The 21,020-nt window shown below is 38.0% G+C and overlaps 1 protein-coding gene across 5 annotated transcripts in view; it reads right to left on the reverse strand.

Annotated features, from left to right (window-relative positions):
* The window catches only part of RYR2 (ryanodine receptor 2), a 365,044-nt gene that overhangs the window by 23,481 nt on the left and 320,543 nt on the right, over positions 1 to 21,020 (reverse strand). For all 5 annotated transcript variants that reach the window (XM_063124341.1, XM_063124340.1, XM_063124339.1 and 2 more), the window contains 10 exons: positions 20,762 to 20,838; positions 19,760 to 19,833; positions 11,674 to 11,754; positions 10,820 to 10,908; positions 9,822 to 9,950; positions 8,399 to 8,503; positions 5,887 to 5,968; positions 2,796 to 4,099; positions 2,285 to 2,352; positions 1,639 to 1,783 (listed from right to left, as the gene is read on the reverse strand). In XM_063124341.1, coding sequence (XP_062980411.1) covers positions 1,639 to 1,783; positions 2,285 to 2,352; positions 2,796 to 4,099; positions 5,887 to 5,968; positions 8,399 to 8,503; positions 9,822 to 9,950; positions 10,820 to 10,908; positions 11,674 to 11,754; positions 19,760 to 19,833; positions 20,762 to 20,838 — 2,154 coding nt within the window. The remainder of the gene's footprint in view (positions 1 to 1,638; positions 1,784 to 2,284; positions 2,353 to 2,795; positions 4,100 to 5,886; positions 5,969 to 8,398; positions 8,504 to 9,821; positions 9,951 to 10,819; positions 10,909 to 11,673; positions 11,755 to 19,759; positions 19,834 to 20,761; positions 20,839 to 21,020) is intronic.

Consider the following 21,020-nt stretch of genomic DNA (forward strand, 5'->3'; position numbering starts at 1 on the left):
AATTACAGCAGGAACAGCTAGAACACTACAAGAGTTATCTATATGTTAAGGTTTATTCTCATTCAGTTACTGATGAACTACAGTGTTCCATTCAAACCTACATAATATAACGTCACAGTTTAGATTTTAGTCTTCTTCGTACTATGTAACAGTGACAACATGTTCATTCAACAAACTGCAAGTAACATCATAACCAACGTTTGTTGGCCAGCTATCTTCAAACTGCTAAATAATATAAACAAGCTTTCATTCAGGCAGCCTGAGAGACCAAATGAAGCTTCTTTGTGAAAACAGATGTCAATAATAATAATAATAATAATAATAATAATAATAATAATAATAAAATATTTCTTGCCCGCCTCTCCATTTTGATCGAGGCAGGGCACAACAATAAACGATAAAATGCATAATACTCAATTAAAACATAATATACATTGTTAAAAACATCCTAAAAACATTTTAAAAACATCTTAAAATTCCACTGGATAGGTCAAGCTTCTAAGAGCATGATATATACATTAGCAAACAGTGCCGATGCAAGACCGTGGACCGCCTGAGGCGGGGGGATGTGCTATCCACCTCCTCCCCACCTGGCTGCTACCTGCCTCCTACTCAATGCCTTGTTCTGGGGGGTCTTTCCTCAGAGTGAAGCACTGGCAGGGATTCGGGCCCAGAGACCACCTGTGCCATGGCAACACAGATGATCTCCAGGACAATATCACCCAGAATACCTCAGAGTGAGACATTTGGGCTGTGTAGGTTCTCTGAAGAGCCACACTTACCTGTCCAGAAAGTGGCTGCCAGGGCTTCCCCAGAGCCCTCCTGCCTGATGCCTTGCTCTGTGGAAACTTCAGAGTAAGTTATCTGGAGGATGACACTCACACTGAGGACCCCTCAGAGTGAGACACTGCCCTCCCCACTCAGCATTTGCTTCCAAAATTTGCCTCCCATGGACAGAAAGACTCCTTCCATCCATGGAAGGCTTCTGATCGAGCCAAACATTTTTCCTGATGGAATGGGGGTGGAGGTGATTTTATGCTAATTCCCCCTCCACCTGCAGTCTCCTACGTCAGCCCAGATACACCCCTGGAAGATTGGGGGCTGTCCAAAGCAGTGTGAGATGTGGCATGAGGGATGCCATAAAACTTGACTGGGTTCACACCATTACCATAGGACACCATGCCTTATTTAAGGTATGGTGGGTTGCAGTGCCTGGAAGCTCCTGGTTGCTAATTCACACCCCCACAGCCGCTTCTCATGTTGTCCAAACTCGGACAGGGTGGCTTGTTAGGGTGGTTAAGAAACCACCCACAACAAGCCATGGGTTCTAGGTGGTTTGTTAACCACTCCAACAAGCCACCCTCACCAGGTCTGGATGACATCTGAAGCTGTGCCCAGCAAGAGTAATTATATAAATTGGCCCAGCACATGACCAGCATGCACAGGGTAATTAACAAGCCACTGTGTTATTAACTACCCTTGTGTCGTGTGAACCGATCTACTGTCTTCCCATTCGCATCAGCTAACTCCTGAGCAGAACTGCACTCAAGGAACACTGCCACTGACAAGAACAAACACTGGATCCAACTCATGGTATACATGTTATATTAGCCTGAAGATTACTTATTCCACCCTTACGAGAAGTTTCTGTTGGTATGCAATAATTTTCTTCCAGAAGGCTGATTCTTGCATTTCTGGTTCTCCGTGCCTATGTTTGTGATGCTGTCTTTGTTTCTGTTTTTCTTTATCTTCTTTTTTCTCCTCCTTTTCTCCATCTTCTCCTCTGAAAAAACCAAATTACACTGTGAGTCATTATCTACCAATTACAATGTAATATAATACATATGTAACTGGAATGATCAGAGATGGAGAGAGCAGTTAGGAAATGAATAAGAGCTTGCAAAACTCATGATTGCTAGCTGGGGGATACTGTGAGTTGTAGGACTTTTTTCTTTCTAAAGAAAAGGATCATGCATAGGATCGTGCCCGAAGTGTATTTTAAAAAGGAAAGAACATTTCAAAAAAATTAATACACATAGATGGAGAGAGATGTAAGACACTTTATAGCAATGATTGCTAAAATAATCGCCCTGCATTCTATAGAATTTAGCTGTTGAAACAACCCTTAAGAACATAAATACAAGTGAAGTTCTTCGTTTACACTCCAGTCCTAAAATATTTATATGAAATGAACTCCCATTGATTTCAGTGGATTTTACTAATGCCAAATAGCATTAGAATCTTGATAAATCAATTCACAAATGGTGTAAGTACTGATACATACTCTGCTTTTTCAGGTTCAAATTTAGTTTCTTCTCTCTCCTCTTTTTCGTCTTCATTCACTTTCTGGTCCTTGAATGAATAAGTATATCCAAGAAGGAGGAAACCATTATGACAATGTGCCACTTTCAAGTCATGTTTAAAAACACACCGACTACCACAGCCCAGAATACATTAAAAAAACAAAAAACCCAACATTGTAATGTCCATGTTGAGTAGAAAATGAGGCACCACATTTTTAACTTGCAAAGATCACTTTCATTTTAAAACTCAAACAATTTTAAACAAAGGACTCAAAGGACTCAAACATTACTTTCAGTGGAGTCAAGATTTCACTTGTAAATGTGATTACAAGCATGAATTACTTATTTAAAATATGCAAAAACCTTTATTTGTAAACCGCCAAGAGAGCTTTGGCTATGGGGCGGTATATAAATTTAATAAATAAATAAATAAATTTTAAAGAGTGTTAATATCCAATTTAAACAATGTCATATGCAAACTATAGCACGTACCTGTATTTTTTCTTGCACTTCAGGTAAAGGGAGTAAAGCTGGGCTGCTCAACAAATCACTCAGGCCTGCATTTGGATTATGTGGGATTAGTTTATATTGTCCTCCCTCTCTTTTTAAATCCAAGCCAAATATGTCGGACAGTAGGTCGCTGTCCTCCGACAAGGCTTTAAGATCTGTTAGGTCTTCTGCAGGCAAGGCAGCTTCCGCGGGCTTCCGTTCCGTTTCTTCCCCTTCGCCCCGCACCTCATCTTGAGTGGGGTCAGGCATGTTTGCTAACAGTTCAGCCACCTTGATTTTCTTAGCCCCTTCGACCAGGCTTCCTCCAAGCAGCAAGCTGTACATGATCTGAAAGAAGCCTCGGAAGACGCTTGCTATGAAATGCATCAAGCCCATTAAAATGCTCCAGTAGGAAGAAAATGAAGCCATTATCATGTCCTTCATGGTCATTTTTTTCACCCTCTTCATCTGCTTCTTTATACTTTTCATGCTTAGCATTTTCACGAGTGTCATAATGTTATACCTGAGAGCTACTAAAGCTGATTTGACAGTCACTAGAGAGAAGAAGCCCATTCTAGGATCCTGTTCCTCGGGTTTCTCATGCTCATTTTCTTCTTTATTTATAGACCTCTCATTCAAATCCGATTCAGAGATCTGAGCAGCCAACTGCATCTCAAAGATGGTATCCTCACAGAAATTAACAAAAAGTTCCATTTTTTCCTTTTCACCACCTTCGTTTACTACATCAAAGATAAACTGTCGCTTTGACTCTTTAACTTGAGGTTTTTCCCACTGTGTCCGACTTGATTCACTTATCTCAAAATAAACACGTTCAATGCGCTTTGCACTGCCCATTATTTCTATGCGGCCTAAGAAGGGCTGGAAATAGTTCAGAACGCTGTCTGCCAGTTCAAGGAAAGTCTGCAATCGAGTATCATGAGGCATGTGCTCAGACAGGTTTGTCAGGAGGACAGCAACGTTGAAGCCAATGTCTTTGGCTGGCTCGTGAAACCGCTTCACAAATTCCTCGTAGTCGAGAGTCTCGTTCTCATCGGTTTCAGCACAAGAGAGCAGAAACTCTGTTTCGGATTGGGTGTAGTGCTTATGGCTCTCCATTGCTTTGTGGAAATCTCTTTTTGAAATGATGCCCTTACCATCAGGATCATATTCTTTAAAGGCATCCGAGAAAGTTAAATCCTTCAGTTTTAGAAACATATCAAAAAACTTTAAAATCATTTCTACGTTGTTGGAAGATTCCACTAGCATGTCAACCATCTGCTTGCCAATGGTTCCATTCACAACATTACCTAAATGTGGAAAAGAGCATTGACAATTTTACTAAAATATTTACTTCCTTAATTAATTAAGTAAGAAGCAGAGATGTGGTAAGCCTTTCAAGTATGCCGGCCACTACCGAACAGAAACATTGAATTTCACAGATCAGCACTTAGGATTACTTAGACAATCTGGTACTAATAAGAAAGAGGATTGATTAAAATTTCAGTTTGTAGGAGACAAAAAAGCAGACCTGAAACATCTCAACATTTTATTTACAAGTGTAAAAGTTAGTTTATGCATAATATTTCTGTAGCATTTACTCCAATTCCCCTTTATTGTATTATCTCTAGTCTTCAATTAGAGCAAAGAGATAACTTTTCCTTCTCCAGGGGCTACATCTGGCAGTGGGCAGGCAGGCAAGGGTCACATATGAGTGTGCATGGCCAGGATTGGCATCTCCCTTGCTCCCTCTCACACTCAGAAACACTCTTATTCACACACACACACACACACACACACACGGAGGATGCGCCTTTCCATCTCCATCGCGCATTGACCTCCTCAGCTTAATTGTAATTCAAATAAAAGAGCGGATTTGGTGGGGGGGGTGGCCTTGGCCCCTGGCTGGCCACAGTAAAGGCTTCCAGCTCATTCAGTAGTGAGTCAAGCCAATATGGGAATTCGCGGGGGGGGGGGGGGCTAATGTCGGCAATTTACACGTTTCCCCCTTCTGTCATTTGCACAAATTGGGATTTGAGCAATTTTTGGTGGAAGTGACAGGTCAGGAAAAGGGGACCAGATTCCCCTCTGAGCAAGCTGATGCTCAGGATTTGAAGTACTGAATTGACATTTGTTGGTCCCCTGCTTCCAGTTCACAGTTTCCCAAGTCTCAGGAAAGTGCTTTCAACACAGATCTAACCCCCCTTTTGCAGTTCCCCCTTTCAGGGCTCTCAAAAGGGGGGTGGAGGCTAGATCTGTGTTAAAAGCATATGCTTGAAACTTGGGGGATGCATGGACTAGAAACGGGACCCAAAAGTATCAGTTTATACTTCAAATCCTGAGGATCAGCTTGATTTTCCTGACCCGGAAAAAAAAAAATGCTCCAAAACTGCCCAGAAACTGAGGTGTGGGGGAGATCTGATTCAGCTTACCGGAACAGACATGTGCAGGGATCCGTTCAGCTTAAATTCCCATGTAATTTTCCTTTCCAGACACTGAGAGAGCTCAACGTTATTGGAGAGAGTTATTTATCTACCCTGAGTTTACACACAAATATTGCCCCAAATGGAGCATTTGTAAAAACGATACTGCTGCCAAAATTATCAATTATTATACAGCTCCAGAATACACTGCATTTGTGACTTTTTAAACAAGAAAACTATATGTAATGCATCAGCATTCAGGAACTAGCAGTTGTGGGAATTGTGCAACTTATCAGAACAAGGAATGGATTTATATACAAGTGGTTATTCCAATCAAAGTAACTAACAATCAGCTTATTCATTTTCATGACAATGTGGATCAGTTCCGGAAATGAGTGTTTCTGCTCTTTTGGGGGCTTGCCTCTGGAAGTGCCAAATTGCCATTCCACAAGTGGTAGGGGCCACTTGTGGACCGGAATTGGTGGGGCTGGCCACATGCAGACCAGAATTGGTGGACAGCTTTGCTAGAGAAGGTGCCGCATTGGATTCTGCCCTATGATTGTAGTACCACTTTCTTGACAGAAAGGCAGGCCACAAACCAAGCAAATACAAATAATTGAGTAAATATGTTTTTTTAACATATATTTTCTAAAAATAAACTTTAAAAAAATTACCTTCTAACATAGATAGCAGCATGACCACCATATCCTTCTGAAGATCCATTAATTCTTTCAGTAATTCAATTTGGCTAGAGTCCTGTCAACATAAAATATAAGATATAAGATTCATGACAATGTTCTTTTAACACAGCCACTATTATCATATTTAGGAAACTACACTTGAAATCTCTGGCTTAGCTTTTATTCCTTGGGTAGTACCCAGCACTGCCCGCATGCTAGCAGATATCACCACTAGTGCAATAGAATCCTGCAGCAATTGGAAAGACGTTGAAACGTTAATTTCTAGAACCGGGCAGGGCAGCAGAACTTGCAAAAGGCAGCTCCGCTGATCCATCCCGTTCCAGGAATGAGCGTTCCCACTCATTTCCAAAGTTGCTTTGGAACCACTAGTTCCTGTTTCTCTTGCAGTATGTCCTGCTAGTCACAAGCAGGACACACCGCAAGAGAAACAGGTTAGTACAACAGTAACAGCAGGAGCACAGCAGCAGTATTGGATACTGCCTTTTATAACTTAAGTAAAGAAACTTACAGTGCAATCCTATATATGTCTATATAGAAGAAAGTCTCATTGAATTCAATAAAGATTACATTCAGTAAGAGGGTATAGGGTTGCAGCCTCAAACAAACATTAAATAATTAAGTTTGCAAACTTAATCGACCACATATTAAAAGAAACTCATGACAACAATATACCAAACTTATGACAACCAAAGCTTTGAAATATGCCTCAAAGCTTTGAAATATGTCTAAAATTAGGTCAAAAATTTTCAGAATAGAAATCAACCATTTCACTATCAGGCAGGATCTGGAACCAGAGTTTGAAAGAGGTCTGCAAAATCTTGAATGAAGCTGCACTGGGCCATATTTGTAGCAGTGAGAAACCTTTATACTTACACATTACATAGAAAACGCTAGGATGCCATTTGTTATTTTCAGCATGTCCATGTCTTGGACACAGCGACTGGAATTTTGACTACCTTTAAGCAGCAGATCTTATGCTGTATTACAAACTTCTTTCAAAACTATCAGTTTCAAAAGGTTTGATAAGTGGCATGGAGGGTTGCTATTTAATACGCACTAAGCCCAAAGGTTCCTTAGGCATATGAAACTAGTTGCATGTTTCTCTGAATCCCAAATCAAAAGAAGAGAGAAACGGGTCCTTGGGATGCAAAGGATTTATTTGTATGAAGCTGCATACAAGTAAATCCTTTGCATCCTGAGGACCCGCTTCTCTCATCGTTTGATTTGACTTGGATGCTTTCCTCCTTTTGGTTTTGGTTTTTCGCCTGTGAATCCCAACCAATATATTTTATACAGATCTCATTTTTCTGTTTTCCAAATTCATTTAATGTATTGCAAATTCATAAATGCTGCCACATTCTGGTTATGACATTCCAAGGAACTGAAAACTCACCGTGCCACTTAAGTGGATGTATCATGTGATTCATAAAGATCTCATAAGAACATTAGAACATAAGAAGAGCCCTGCTGGATCAGACCAAGGGTCCGTCTAGTCCACCACTCTCTTCACACAGTGGCCAACCAGTCGACAGCCAGGGACCAACAAGACAGGCTCATTTACTATGTGTTAGAACTATTTCCCTCTAAAATTAGTTTGGGCTCTAATAGTATGAGTTTGTATTAGACATGGGTTTTTTTCATATAAACATGAAACTGGTAAAGATTATACTTTTTCTCATTTCTCTTCATTTTAACTACCTATATTTCAATTCTTATAATATGCCACTGGAGAGATATGTATATCCTATATTTTTATCAGTTCTGGTATTTGAGGCAGTTCTAAAGTAGTTACATTACTTCAAGTACCACATATTCATACTTCTGATAATGGAGCACTGTGAGTTTAAGTAATGTGCCCTTGTTGATAAGCTAACTGACACAAAGAGATGCAGAACACAAAGTTTTCTATCACAACTACATTTAGTAGTAGTAGCTGGGTCATAACTTTAACGGGCTTTCAAGATAATCAATTACTTTACCGCAGTTGTTGCAATAGATCCAGCTGTCTTTCCCAAAAGTTATTCTTTCATTGCAGATAAACAGAAATTTCCCTGCGCTCAAATTGCCAAATTTAGTCATTGGGAAAACAGCAATTCTTCTCCCAGCTATAACAATTTGAAGTGGAGGTGGGTTGCCAGGTAGCTGAGCAGGATGACAACGAACCCATTTTCCCTGCCAATGCCCTTTATTATCAATAGGTTTTGTATTATTGACATTTATTTAACCTCTAAAGGTTAAATAAACCCTAACCTTTAAAGTCTCCCTGTTTTGTAGCACCCAGAGAACTTCGCATCCTACCCTTTAAAAAGAAAGAAAGAAAAGTAACAAACTAGCAAAACTACCCTTTCCTTGCAACAATGCCTCGTGCTTTCCACATCCTGAATCTTCACAACAATCCCATTCCCCGCCCCCCAGTTAGTTCTTTCAAGGCCATGTGCTTCTAAAATAGATAGAAGTGACCTAGTATTTAGAAATCATTCTGTACCTGAGAGAGCTTCATCTGCATGTGGGCAAATACATGAAGAAACCCAACCACAGCATCCCATAGCCTGCTATGTGCCAGACTCTGCTGGTTACCTGTACACGGTCCCTGCAGAAATTTCCCCAGCCCAAAAAAAGAACAGGGTTGACGTGTTAGAAAAGTAGGCCTACAATTTCAAAGATAAATATAACAAAAGCAGCATCTCCTGCCAGTAGGAACTGCAAATAAAATTGTACACAAATGAAACAACTTCCATGATTGAGAGCAATTGTTAGTTATTAATAGTTCACAAGCTTAGATTTCCCATTTATCTCAAGAGAATGGACATCCTTTTCTATACATTTAAATGAGTGGAGAGTGCCTTGCATTGCATACAGCGTGCACCACTGGCACCTGAATGTCTTGTAACCCAGAAATAAGCACTGAATTAAAGCAACTGTGCTTAAATATGCTTATGACGGAATATCACATTGTAACTTAGAAACCTGCTTTAATTTGTGTTTCATCCTTTTAATAAAACTTTCCCCCATATCAGTAGCCTAAGGGGTACAAATGACATTACAATTGTTTTGACTTCTATATTTGTCAAAGTTGCAAATTCTTAAAGAACCATCTTAATTCGCATGAAATTGCTGTAAAATCTCCTTTGATTTTAAAACCTGTGGAATAGTCTTGAAAGGCAGCTATCTTACTTAAACAAATGTTTCTTAAGTCAGTGTAAATTAGAAGTTACACATGATAGCAAGTCAAGGAAGCTCCCCCCCCTTCCTATCTAGGATCCTTCTTCTATTATAATAAGAATAGTCCTCTTCTCACATCCTGGTCCATATATTCAATCAACATGTGGAGGTGAGTCAAGTCATGGTCATTGGTCTTGCTCCTTCCTTGCATGTGCCCATGGGTCCTAACCTCCTAACCTCCATGCACTGGGTAGAATGTGAGAATGTGCCGTGTGTGTGTGTGTACACCCATTGTACATGCATAGAGTCTGTTCTAATGTTCTTCTCAACATGGAGGTTGGGCACGTTGCCAGCACTCAATCTTGCTCCCTTTCATGTGTTAATTGACTGTGTAGACTAGATCATCCTTCCCCAACCTGGAGCCCTCCAGATGTTTTGGACTTCAATTCCCATTAACTCCAGCCAGCATGGCCCATGGTCAGGATTCCTGGGAGTTGTAGTCCAAAACATCAGGAGGGCACGAAGCTGGGGAAGACTGGACTAGTGTGCTAGACTACTTTTGGTTGCAGGCTTGTTTATGTAAGCAGGGACATCAGAGATTGTTTCAGAGGTTAGTGATTCAGAGTTTAATGATTAAGCATGGAAAACTGCTTCTACACCACATCCCTAATTCTCATGCTCAAATAAAACCTGTGTCATTGGGGTTGTTTTTTTTTACTAAACATACTACAATTTCATAGGTTTACCTGAATATATTCTGTAAGAGTATTGAAGACCTGCTTTGCAACTTGTATTGCTTTAGAGAAATTACGTTGTCCTTGTTCATCAATAACATCCTTTCCAGAATAATACCAATAGAAATCACTAATTGATTCCTGAAAATGAGGGAAGAAATATACACAAAGCACATGGATTCACAATTCATCCTCATAAATTGGCATTTGGAAAATCAAATAAAGAAAATAATGTGGGCTACTATCAGACAGACCAATATCATGAAAAATTACAGTACTCAGAGTTCCTGTCAGCAATGGAAACTTGAAGCAGATCGAAATGCACTGGTTGCAGGAAAGCAGGAATGGGGACGCAGAGGAGGATAACTAGCTGGTATTGGCAGAAGGCTCTAATTTTGAGAAGACAGATGATTTCCACTAGACTTTTTTGATGGTGGGAAAATTGCAGTGGATCCTACCAGTATGGATAAGGTAATTAAGCAAAATGTTCCTTATTCTGTAGACTACACTTTTCTCCCATGCCAGATTACTAGAACCCTATAGTTGTGATAGTTTTGAGAAGGCTGGAAAAGAGGAAGTAGACTCTCTCCAATCTGTCTACTCCATATAAAATATTCTCATGGAGGGGAAATGATGTGCCTCACAATTTACCAGCTAACAGCCATAGCTAATTTTAATTACGACTAAGTAAGATAAACATGGATGTTATGAGACTTTACATTTTGAGGGAGCTATTTCCAACAAATGATTTAACAGCACTTCACATGCAGTGTGGTGTAGTGGTTAGATTGTTGGACTGGGACTTGGGAGATCCATGTTCTAGTCCCCCCTGAAGCTCACTGGGTAACTTTGGGCCAGTCACTGACTCTCAGCCTAGCCTATCCCACAGGGTTGTTGTGAGGATAAAATGGAGAGGGGGAGGACTATGTAAGCTGCCTTGGACTCCTTGCAAAACAAAACAAAAAAGGCAGGGTGTAAATGTAGTAATAAAAAATAAAACGATATTTTACCTGAACTCTCAATAAATAATCCACAGTAGATATGATAATATTGACAGTTGTATTGTTACCAGTCTGAGTCCTCAAATAATTCTGAAAGTCTTTGAAGAATAGAATAAGATTAAATTAATAGTTGTCCCAACCTTACATTTCTTATAAATTATATTTCTATCGTAACATACAATGCCTAATGGGTTTTCATAAGCATATTTTCTGTTGTTAATTTGTATTTTCCTTTTTTCAAACATCTTAATTATGCTTATTTTAAAGGGTATAGAAGTACCTTGTTATTCCTTGAAATAATACTAGACATTTTTTTTGCCATTTTAGGGGCACTGGCCTGGGATGGGAGGAGAGGACCAAACCCAGTTTTCTGCTCTACATCTACTTAGAGAAAGGAGTTCATCTCTTGATGAGTATGAATGAATATATTTTATTACGGTCATTGACGAGTAGTACTATGTACTAAATAAAACAACTTGGACATTACATTAGGGAGGAAATTTTCCAAATAAGAAAAACGATGCCATACTTCTTAAAAGGGGATAAAAGAACTTCTATTATTTTACTTCTATTATTTTTTATTATTTTTTATTTTTTATTTCTATTATTTTTGTCTACTTAACAAAATAAGCACCATTTATTTCACATTTCCTTTAAAATATAATTTAAATTCTTTTTTCACAAGTCATCTACATAAGAAAATTTACATTTTTAATTTACACAACTATTCTGTTTCAATACACAACTTGTTTGGATCACAATTTGGAAGAATTAAATAAATACATTAAGACTTTTACAATGAGTACTTATTTATAGCTGATTACTCCAGCACTGCCTTAGTTACTAGCATTCTGCCAACAAACCTGAGCTGTGCCCTTCGCAAAGCAACTGAAGGAACCGAAAGAGGTCACATGTAAATTCATCATCTTGCATCACCTTTTCTCCTGTGGAAAAGCCAGATGCCAGTTAAGTATTATGAAAGATTGCCAGCTAACTCTACAGGCTCACATATACCTCTGGGTGAAGCTAAAAGACTGTATTTATATAAGTGAGTCTTACAGCATATTTTTGGAATCAACTATATGGCATACTCACACTTGCAGAAAGGTGTGTTCATTCATCAGAAGAAAAACATGTAAAATTCAGAAGTACATTCCTCTCCCAAAAATGTGGCAGCATGGGTTTGGCAACATTTTAGATTCTTTTTTTCCATTTGAACTTTCTTTTTGTAAACATAACAGTTGGAATCTAATCTTCTTAGTTTCTCAAGCACGATTAAAATGAGCTTCTGGAATAGGGATGCCAATTATTGACCCAAATGGGGTTCCTGCAGAATTCTTCCTCTATTTAATTTAATACAAAACACTTCTATCCTACTCTTTCTTTCAAAATTTCCAGGGCAGTTTACAATAACTAAGAATCACAGAAAGCCAGTGCTAAAACAATCACACTACACATCAATATATATTGGAGATTAAAAGTCTAGGAAAATAAGAAAGTTTTCCTTATTTTGCCCAGTGCCTAAAAGATTTTAGCATAGGTGCCCTGGCAAGTTTCAGTGGAGAGAGAAACCATAGGCAAGTGCTGAAAAGTCCCCCTGCCCTGTGGGAATCTGCCCCACTTCTGATGGCCGAAGCATCCAGGTGAGAGTATTGAAGAAGATAGGCGGGTGGATGTGAGAGAAGATTTTTCCTCAAGTAACCAGGTCCCAAGCTGTGTATGGCTTTAAGGGTAAGTTCAAGCACTTTGCTCAGAAACAGGCCAGAAGTTCTTAAAGTATAAACAAAGTATGTCCCCACTATCTTGTCCCAGTTAGTAGCTGAAGTTTCTGAATTCTCTTCAAAAGAAGTCCCAAGGACAACACATTACAGTAGACAAGATTACCAAAGTATAGATAATTGTAGTCAGACTCTCCCTATCCAGTTGCAGTTGAAGTTAGTGCTTGGCCAATTGGGCCTCTCTAGTGTCAGAGATGGATCAATGATCCTCCCTCAGACTGCTAGCCTGATTCTTCAGCAGGAGTGCAGTTCCTTCCGGAACAGGTTGATAGATGAACCACCCAGTTACACTCTCTCCATCTTGTTGGGACTGAGCTTCAGCTTTCTGGCCCTCATCCACCCCTCCAGACAGCGATTCAGCAGTTCCATTGACTCATCTGAATCCAATGTAGAAGACAGTGTTGAGTGTCAGATGTATATTGATGACACCCAACCATGAAACTCCATATGACCTCAATTGGCCATTTCATGTAAATGTTGAAAAGCATACGGCAGAACATGGAACCCTGTAGGACTCCATAGCATAAGAGCTATGACAGTCAAGCAGAATTTCCCCAATACCACTTTTTGGAATCAGCCCTCTAGGTAGAAACAGAAACACCCAAAATATGGCTCTCCCGAATCTCAACTCAGAGAACATCTCTAGGGACATGTCTACACCTAGGGAGGGAGCAGGGAGGATCTCACAATATGCTGATCATGAGATCCTCCTCCTCAGTTCACACAAAGCACGCGATGTCCAGGGAGAAAGCAGAATGTCATGCCTGCCATTTTTCTTAAAGGCAAGAGCTGGAACGCACTTGCACTCCAGCAAAAAAGTAAGTATAAAACCCAGAAAACTAACCCCACCTACCCCCGATGTCCCTGGACTCTCCCCATTCCAGGTCCTTCCCTCTGCTGACCCCTGCTACTTGTGGGGAGGAGGGAAGAAACCAGGATGGGTGCCCACAGCACCCACAGTCCTTGGGATCATCTCAGGACCACGGGAAAAGCCTGGGGGGGGAGTGTTCCCAGATATCCCGGGGAAATGGAGGGATCATCCCTACCTGCTCCCGGGATCTCCTGTGCATCATGTGGACGCACAGGGACAATCCAGGGGTGATCCCTGGAATAAAGACTGGTGTAGACATGCCCTAGGAGGAAACTAATGTCAATCAAATTGAAAGGTGCTGAGAAATCCAGGAGAGTTAGCAGCATTGCACTTCCCCTGTCTTTCTCCAGATGCAAGCTACCCATAAGGACAACTAAGGATGTTTCTGTGGCAAAACCTGGCCTGAAAGCAGATGGAAATGCTTCCAGATAATCATTTTCATTCAAGAGTGCCTGAGGTTGCACAGCAACTACCTGTTTAAACATCTTGTTTAAAGAAAATTTAAACAAGGGTCCAAAGAAAATTTCTTTAAAAATGGTCTCACAACTTCCTCTTTCAAGGCAGATGGGACCGCCTTCTCTAATAATGAGGTATTTATTACTTTCTGGACCCACATGATCAACCCCCTTCTATTAGATGTAGTATGCCAAGAAGGGCAAGGATCTACAAGCATGTGCTAGGTGACTATTCCGAGCAACATGAAGCTAGTATCCTTTATACTGTAGTAGATGATGAAAAGGGGCTGGAGGCAGGAATTCTGCCAAATTATGACAAGCTTATAATTCTGTTGGATGGTGGTATTAAAAGCAGAGAATTCCTTCTTCCATCAGATGCTGGAGATCTTACTGAATCAAAGACATCTTATTAAACACAAGGACCATGTACATTTATGGTGCTATATAAATAAATAAATAATAAGGAGTGTATTTACAAGTAAAAATGAAATAACCACCCTTGCCATAAAAGTATATAACTTTAACTTATTGGAAAATATTTAAATAGTGTACAAGCAGGGGTTACTGAACTTTTTCAAGAGAAATCTATTTTATTAAATGGTTAATAAATTAAATAAATAATCAATAAATAGCATTTTATTGGTTCTTCTGAAACACTTTTGTCAAAGTAAATTTATCAAGCCTTAAAAACACACACAAACATGGTGACACCTCATTGATATTAAGCATCAGAGTATGAAAAGGAAACCTGAGAAGGAAATCAAATCTTCATTAATGAATGTAGAGAAGGGGATACAGGGTATCTTTTAGAGCTCCCCGTAACTCTACCCAGTTTTTACATGAGAGGGACAGACTACAGTAAAGGAGCAGATTGTGTTTATAGAAAACTGACAGTCTAAGCCAGAAGCCTTTAAAAACAATTCTGTATATTCTGTTGTAGATCTAGAAAAACAGTTATACATTTTATAAAAATCAAAGATTTAAAGAGGCTTCATTACACGTTACTCTTCAGCTAAAATACTGCCAGTGCCCATGCTGCATTTCAATGGTATTATTACACATATAGATGACTTTATGTTTCCACCATGGATAATCTGAGACTGAGATGTATTTAAACAAAAGTAATGTCTGGTAGGAAAAAAAAAGTGGTGTATGTTGTACTCCCTTGAAAGTGCTTAAATGCCAGTTCACAAATTATCTCTCCTTATGTTTTTGTTAAGGCTCCTCATCACTAATAATCAGAATGTTAAACATATGCAAAGCACATTTCATATTATAAGATAAGAAAAAGGTTCATTTGAGTTGAAACTGTCATTATAAAGGAAAAATAAGAAACCAGCAAGGCATATTTATTTCTTTTCATTCCAAGATTGTAATTTTAATTGACCCTTGTCATATGCTTATAGATAACACAGTACCTGAGGTAATTGTACACTTGACTTGTCCCACACCAGCTAACCTATCCATGAAACAAATCCTAGACAGCCCAAGTTGCACATCTATATTTTCTAGAAGACAGCTGCAAGCTTTTGGTATTGGCTAAAATGTCATTATAGACCAATTGTACAGGAAAAGTTATAAAAAGATAAAATCTATTCCATGGATACAATTAACACTGAATTTTCTTTTTTCTTTTTTTCTGTACCACCAATACCAACAAGATCAGAACTCGTGACACATTTGACAGTAACCTCACGTGTTCTTGAACAGAACTTTTTTCCTCTAGTCATTGCATGCATTAAATCCACCACCAGTATCTAGAGAGAGGAGAGCTTGTCATTCGTGAACTTTACAATTGGAAAGAATAGGATTGGGCTAAAACTGGGAGTCAATAAATGGTTGAAATCAGCTCTCTCCACCAGATTACATAGGCTGCAATGTTAAGTACTAAACTCAGTGCAGCTTACTTGTAATTAAACATGTCTATGATCAGGCTATTAAAGTTGCAGTCCGATCCACACATACCTAGCATTATTCTGAGTAGATGTGTACAGGACTGAGCTGTAAATATATTTCTACTATGAATTAAAATCAATTTCAAGTTAGTCAATATGTATCAACATTTAAAACTTTCTCTTCAGAAAAATTAACATCTTATACCAAGAGAAAACTAAAGAGCATAAAGATATAGATATAGATATAGATATATAGATATCTCAAATGTGACATCTGTTACCTATAGCAAATGATAGAAAGGAGAGAGAAAATGCACTTTCAAGCTCATCATGAGTTATAGATTGTAAGAATTAAATGAAAATGTAACACAAGTTAATGTACACTGATGTATGCCTTTGGTTTTGAACCTTTTTCCCAATAATCACCAGAGCAAGTAAAACGTAACACGTAAAGAAAATGCAACATTAATTACATCACAAAGACAAATTAGATACATATTTGGTAAAGAATCACCAATGTTTTACCAGTGGGGGGTCCAGTATTAAGGAAGCATGAAGTTGGCCATAGTGAGAGGGCATCAGGACAGAAAGATTGTGGGGAGAAAGGGCAGGACAAAGGAAACAACTGGCAACAAATCTTTCAGCCAAGTTGATTTACTATTCGGTATTCTATCTTGAGGAAAGAGTTCTGTATCACACTAACAGTTACAAGATCTAGATTTAGATCTATCTGAAATACTTATTATATTACCTGCAATAAAAGCCCATAATTTTAAACAAGCAAGATATACACTCTTCATTAAACCAATAGAATGAATTCTATGCCTTATTATATTGCTTAAAAGAATTAACATGTTCCCATAAATTTTGTGTTCTTTGAAGAATAGTATAACATCTAGATCTTCATAACTTTAAAATCCATTTTAAGAAAGAATTCTATGTAGCTTGTTGTGGAGTTGATTGTTTACCCAGTTATAATAGGAATACTGGATCCCATAAGTTATCATCCATGTTCAACAAATTCATAGGGTTATCTTAGAGGAATTGCTTCTATATAACCTCTCCTTTCAAGTTCCCATTTTGATGCCTAATTATCAGGAACATGTAATGCTGTTATATTTTTAGGACCTAACCTATCATGTCCTGCACGGGGGAAAATGTGCCCAATCAAGAACAGTGTTCTCTGTTTAAGTGGACTTCACCATTCACTTCAACGGAAGGATGAGTTCTGCACATGCATCCCATGCTCTCTCCCCAATAGAATCAAGAAGCTCACACATGCAAAACACCAAGTGCATTTTATTTATTTATTTATTTATATCCTACCTTTTGCCCAATACTGGGCATATGGATCACAGCAAAATATTTGAAAATTATAGGCCTCTGTTAAAATAAATTGTATTATGCAATAGTTGCTCTATCTAAATAATTATTCTATTCAATTAGTTGTATCCTACAATCATTTATATTTTAGGGTCATTATATATGATTTGTGTGGATGGTTGAGAAATATCTAAAAAATAAGGCACTATCAATTGAAAGTTTAGCACTTTGTGAAATCCCACTGATTTCAATGGGAGACATTAAAGCAACTGCCTTTACGGCTTCAATCCTATACATACTTGCCAGGGAGTAAGGCCCATTGAACTCAATGGGATTTACTTACAAATAGACGTGCAGAGGACTGTGCTTCAATTCTACTACAAAAATCAATCAATTGAAAGTTCTTAGCTTTAGGTAAATCATTTTCAAATATTGCGTTTGAAGTTTGTTGAACATTGTTGAATCTTGATGTGTGTTTAGATAAACAAGTAACCACTAAAGAGTGGGGACATATTATCCCCTTGTGGAGATGTTTTCCTGTCAAAATGGATTCAGATAAAGTCACCCTTAGAATTTCATCTCTCTTCTAAATAACATGTCGTAAGTCTTGCCTTGTCTACTAGAGTTTATTTCTACTGAAAGACTCGATCCTTTAAGACTTTGACTTGGTGAAGCACAGTAGCATCGACAACATTGTAAGAGAAGCCTTAGCAACATAGTTATGACTTTGGTTATCATGTATTAATGCTGTTTACTTTATAGTGTAAAGGTAGTTTCTGTCATTAAACATCCCCTTTCTATCCCACCCTGAAACCCAACTCTGGATCCTCCACTGATTTCCTTTGATTGCACAAACCAATGCAGCCATAAAGCCACATTAAATACACAACAGAAATGCTACAGGAAGACTACAGCACATGGTGGGTTTTCATATTGTATGCACACATTTTGTTTACATCCAACCATCACAAATACTTGGCCCACTAAGAAAATAAACACCACCAAATGAAGCAGAAAAATAAAATAAAAACCAAAAAAGCTTGCTGCTCTTACATCTAGTGTGCCAGTTACTGTGCAAATCCTGAGAAAGGGAGGAAAAACAAAGATGTGGGGAAAGTTGGCATACAAACGGAAAGTTTGGAGAATACAACCATAATAATAATAAAAAAGAGAGCCCACGCCTTAAAATTCTGAGAACAAAAACAAACTACATGGTGTTCAGGAGCTGTACAGTGCTGACACAAAGCTAACAACAGGAAAGGCAATTTGTATGTAATAATTACCACGCTCATGAGTGATGACTGAGGAAGGGAAAGACAGGACATTTATTTCAAAGAAAAGAAAACGGGGAAAAAAGGAAAAAAAAGTGAGAATTTGTTTCAGCAGATTGAAAATATACGTAGCATTGCTTTTGGCAATTTAATTCTCTATGAAACCAAAACTTCAAATCAGGCAAAAATTAAAAAAAAGACCTTCAAATAAGGAAACATAAAAAATATCCTGATATCATTCGTGTTAGTTATTTATATAGGCATGCTTTTTCCCATTTAAATAACATATGCAGAGATTTAAAAGAAAACTGGATTTGTTGAAATGAAAATCCAAAAATTATTTTGAAAATTATATAAATATAAAATACATATTAATGGAAATTATGTCCCCAATATCCAAGCATTCTGGAGAATAATTTTCAGTAAATCAATGGATCAAACAGGACTGTGCGTAATTTGAATACCAAATTTTACTCACGAGCTCACTGCAACAGAACTACTCAGATGAGTAAAAATAAAAAGGTATATCATATTAATAATTGGAGCATGTTTGATGAATATTTGAAAAAAAGAAAATAATTTTTAGACGGAACTGTAGAAAACTTGAAAAGTTTTCAGTCAAGTTATTGTACTTTTAGCTTGATGAAAACACTTGAATAATTAAGGATATACCAGGCAAAATGGCTGCAGGCAAACATGCAATATCAAAAATATTAATTATGAAATCAGAAATCACAGCAGTAAATAAACAGTCACGCTTTCCCCCTTATTTTGAAGAATAAAATATGAAAAAGATTAACTAAAGTAGATTATGGAAGAAATTACCATTGGCAATATGGACAAAGAATGGTTGTTTGGTAGCTCAACTAATAAAATAGAAAATAATCCAAGGATTTTAGACAGAAACAGTAACAATATTACAGTACAAACAAAAAGACAGCAAAAGGAAAGAAAGAATGAGTTGATGAGAGGGTGGAAGAGGTAAATTGGTTCAAAATCAAAAGTTCAAATATTCAGAGGGGGTTTCATGGAAGAAACTCAATCTAAAACACTTCCAAGTAAAAGTATTTTCTAAAGACACCATCTTTCCATGACATTTTATTTTATTTTATTTTATTTTAGAAATTTAGAAATATTTTTCCACTCTTTAAAAAAACCCAAAAACCATCAGTCAAGTGTTTCTTATCAAAAACCAATAAAACTATAAGCTGTCTAAGGATACATTATCTTTAAATCACTTATGGGTGCGACATTGGTTTGCAGTGGTCCTTCACTGAAGAAGTTTGGATATGACTTACTTTTATTCAGTAGATTTAAAAGGGAAAGTAACAAATCTTTTCATTAAGACGATAATACCTGATCCTTCTTCTGTTACCATTCCAAGGCCCTCTGCTTTGTTTTGACGTTCAAAAGCATTTAGGTCAAGAACACTAAAACGAAAAAGGCAACCCATAGTTTAGATTATATCACACACAAAAATTTTACCATGAAATTCTGTTCCCAGGACTCCCTGAGGGCATTCATCATTCTTTATCCTTCAGTATAGCCCCTCCTCTTCCGTCAGTAGGCAGGACAAACATCTTGCCATCTCCTCTAGTGGGAGGGATATCCCAGTACTGGAAAAGCAGAAACCTTACTTCCTCCAAAAGGGCAGGAACTATGAGATATATGTTAACACTATAACTTCTGGCAACATGCCAGCAAAAAAATAATGCCTCTGAACACATTCACATGATCAATCAAAAATCATCAGCAAGGAACTAGCTACCACCCTACATGTATGCTGAGGCAGGAGCCCTAAAAACTACCCCAAATCAAATAATGGACTGAAGTGGCCATACAAATGCCTTCTGGGAGCCCTGGAAAAAGGAATTTGTGGAAAGTATTCCTTTTTCCAAGACTCACAGGGGGCATTCAGCATTCTTTATCCTTCGGGATGTACAAGAGCAGTGCCATTCCCAGGTGGGAGTCCAGTTTAAAAAGTCAAAGCTGTATAACGTTTTGCAACAGCCTTCTACCAAAAGCTACACTATCAACCTTATAGTGCCTAGAGGAAGTATGGCCAACATTCTCCAGTCATTTTCATTTTTTGAAACTGACACTCTCAATACTCTGTCACTCCTGTAGGTCACTGAATATGTTCAGTCTTTGTTGGATTGGTCTGAGGTTTCTGTTCTTTTGCTTTTAATTTACAAATTAATATACTTCTGAACTCCTACCTGGGGAGACCCTTGTCTTTTGGTGGCCATGTTTTGTTTCAAAGCAGATAGGCACAGAAAATCCAAATTAAGCATTGGAATATATAATGATGATACAATAAAATTAGTATGTAAAATAATATAATATTTGCTCTCTTACCTGCAAGACTGCATAAGACCAGCAAGGCTCTGAAAGAAGCCTACATCTTTTTTGTCCTTGAGGTAGTCAAGCATTTTCTACAACGAAAAATGCTCTGTAAAATTATGTATGAATTAGACTAGAATTTATTTTAGACATTTATATCCCATTATTTCAGCTCCAAGAGACACAAATTCATATAAAACACAGTACAGATATAGGAAAGTAGCAGAGAACAAAAGGATTAAAAGACATAAAATGTCTGGATAAAGAATTACCT

This window comes from Elgaria multicarinata, chromosome 4 (assembly GCF_023053635.1).
Source record: "Elgaria multicarinata webbii isolate HBS135686 ecotype San Diego chromosome 4, rElgMul1.1.pri, whole genome shotgun sequence".
Lineage (NCBI taxonomy): Eukaryota > Metazoa > Chordata > Lepidosauria > Squamata > Anguidae > Elgaria > Elgaria multicarinata.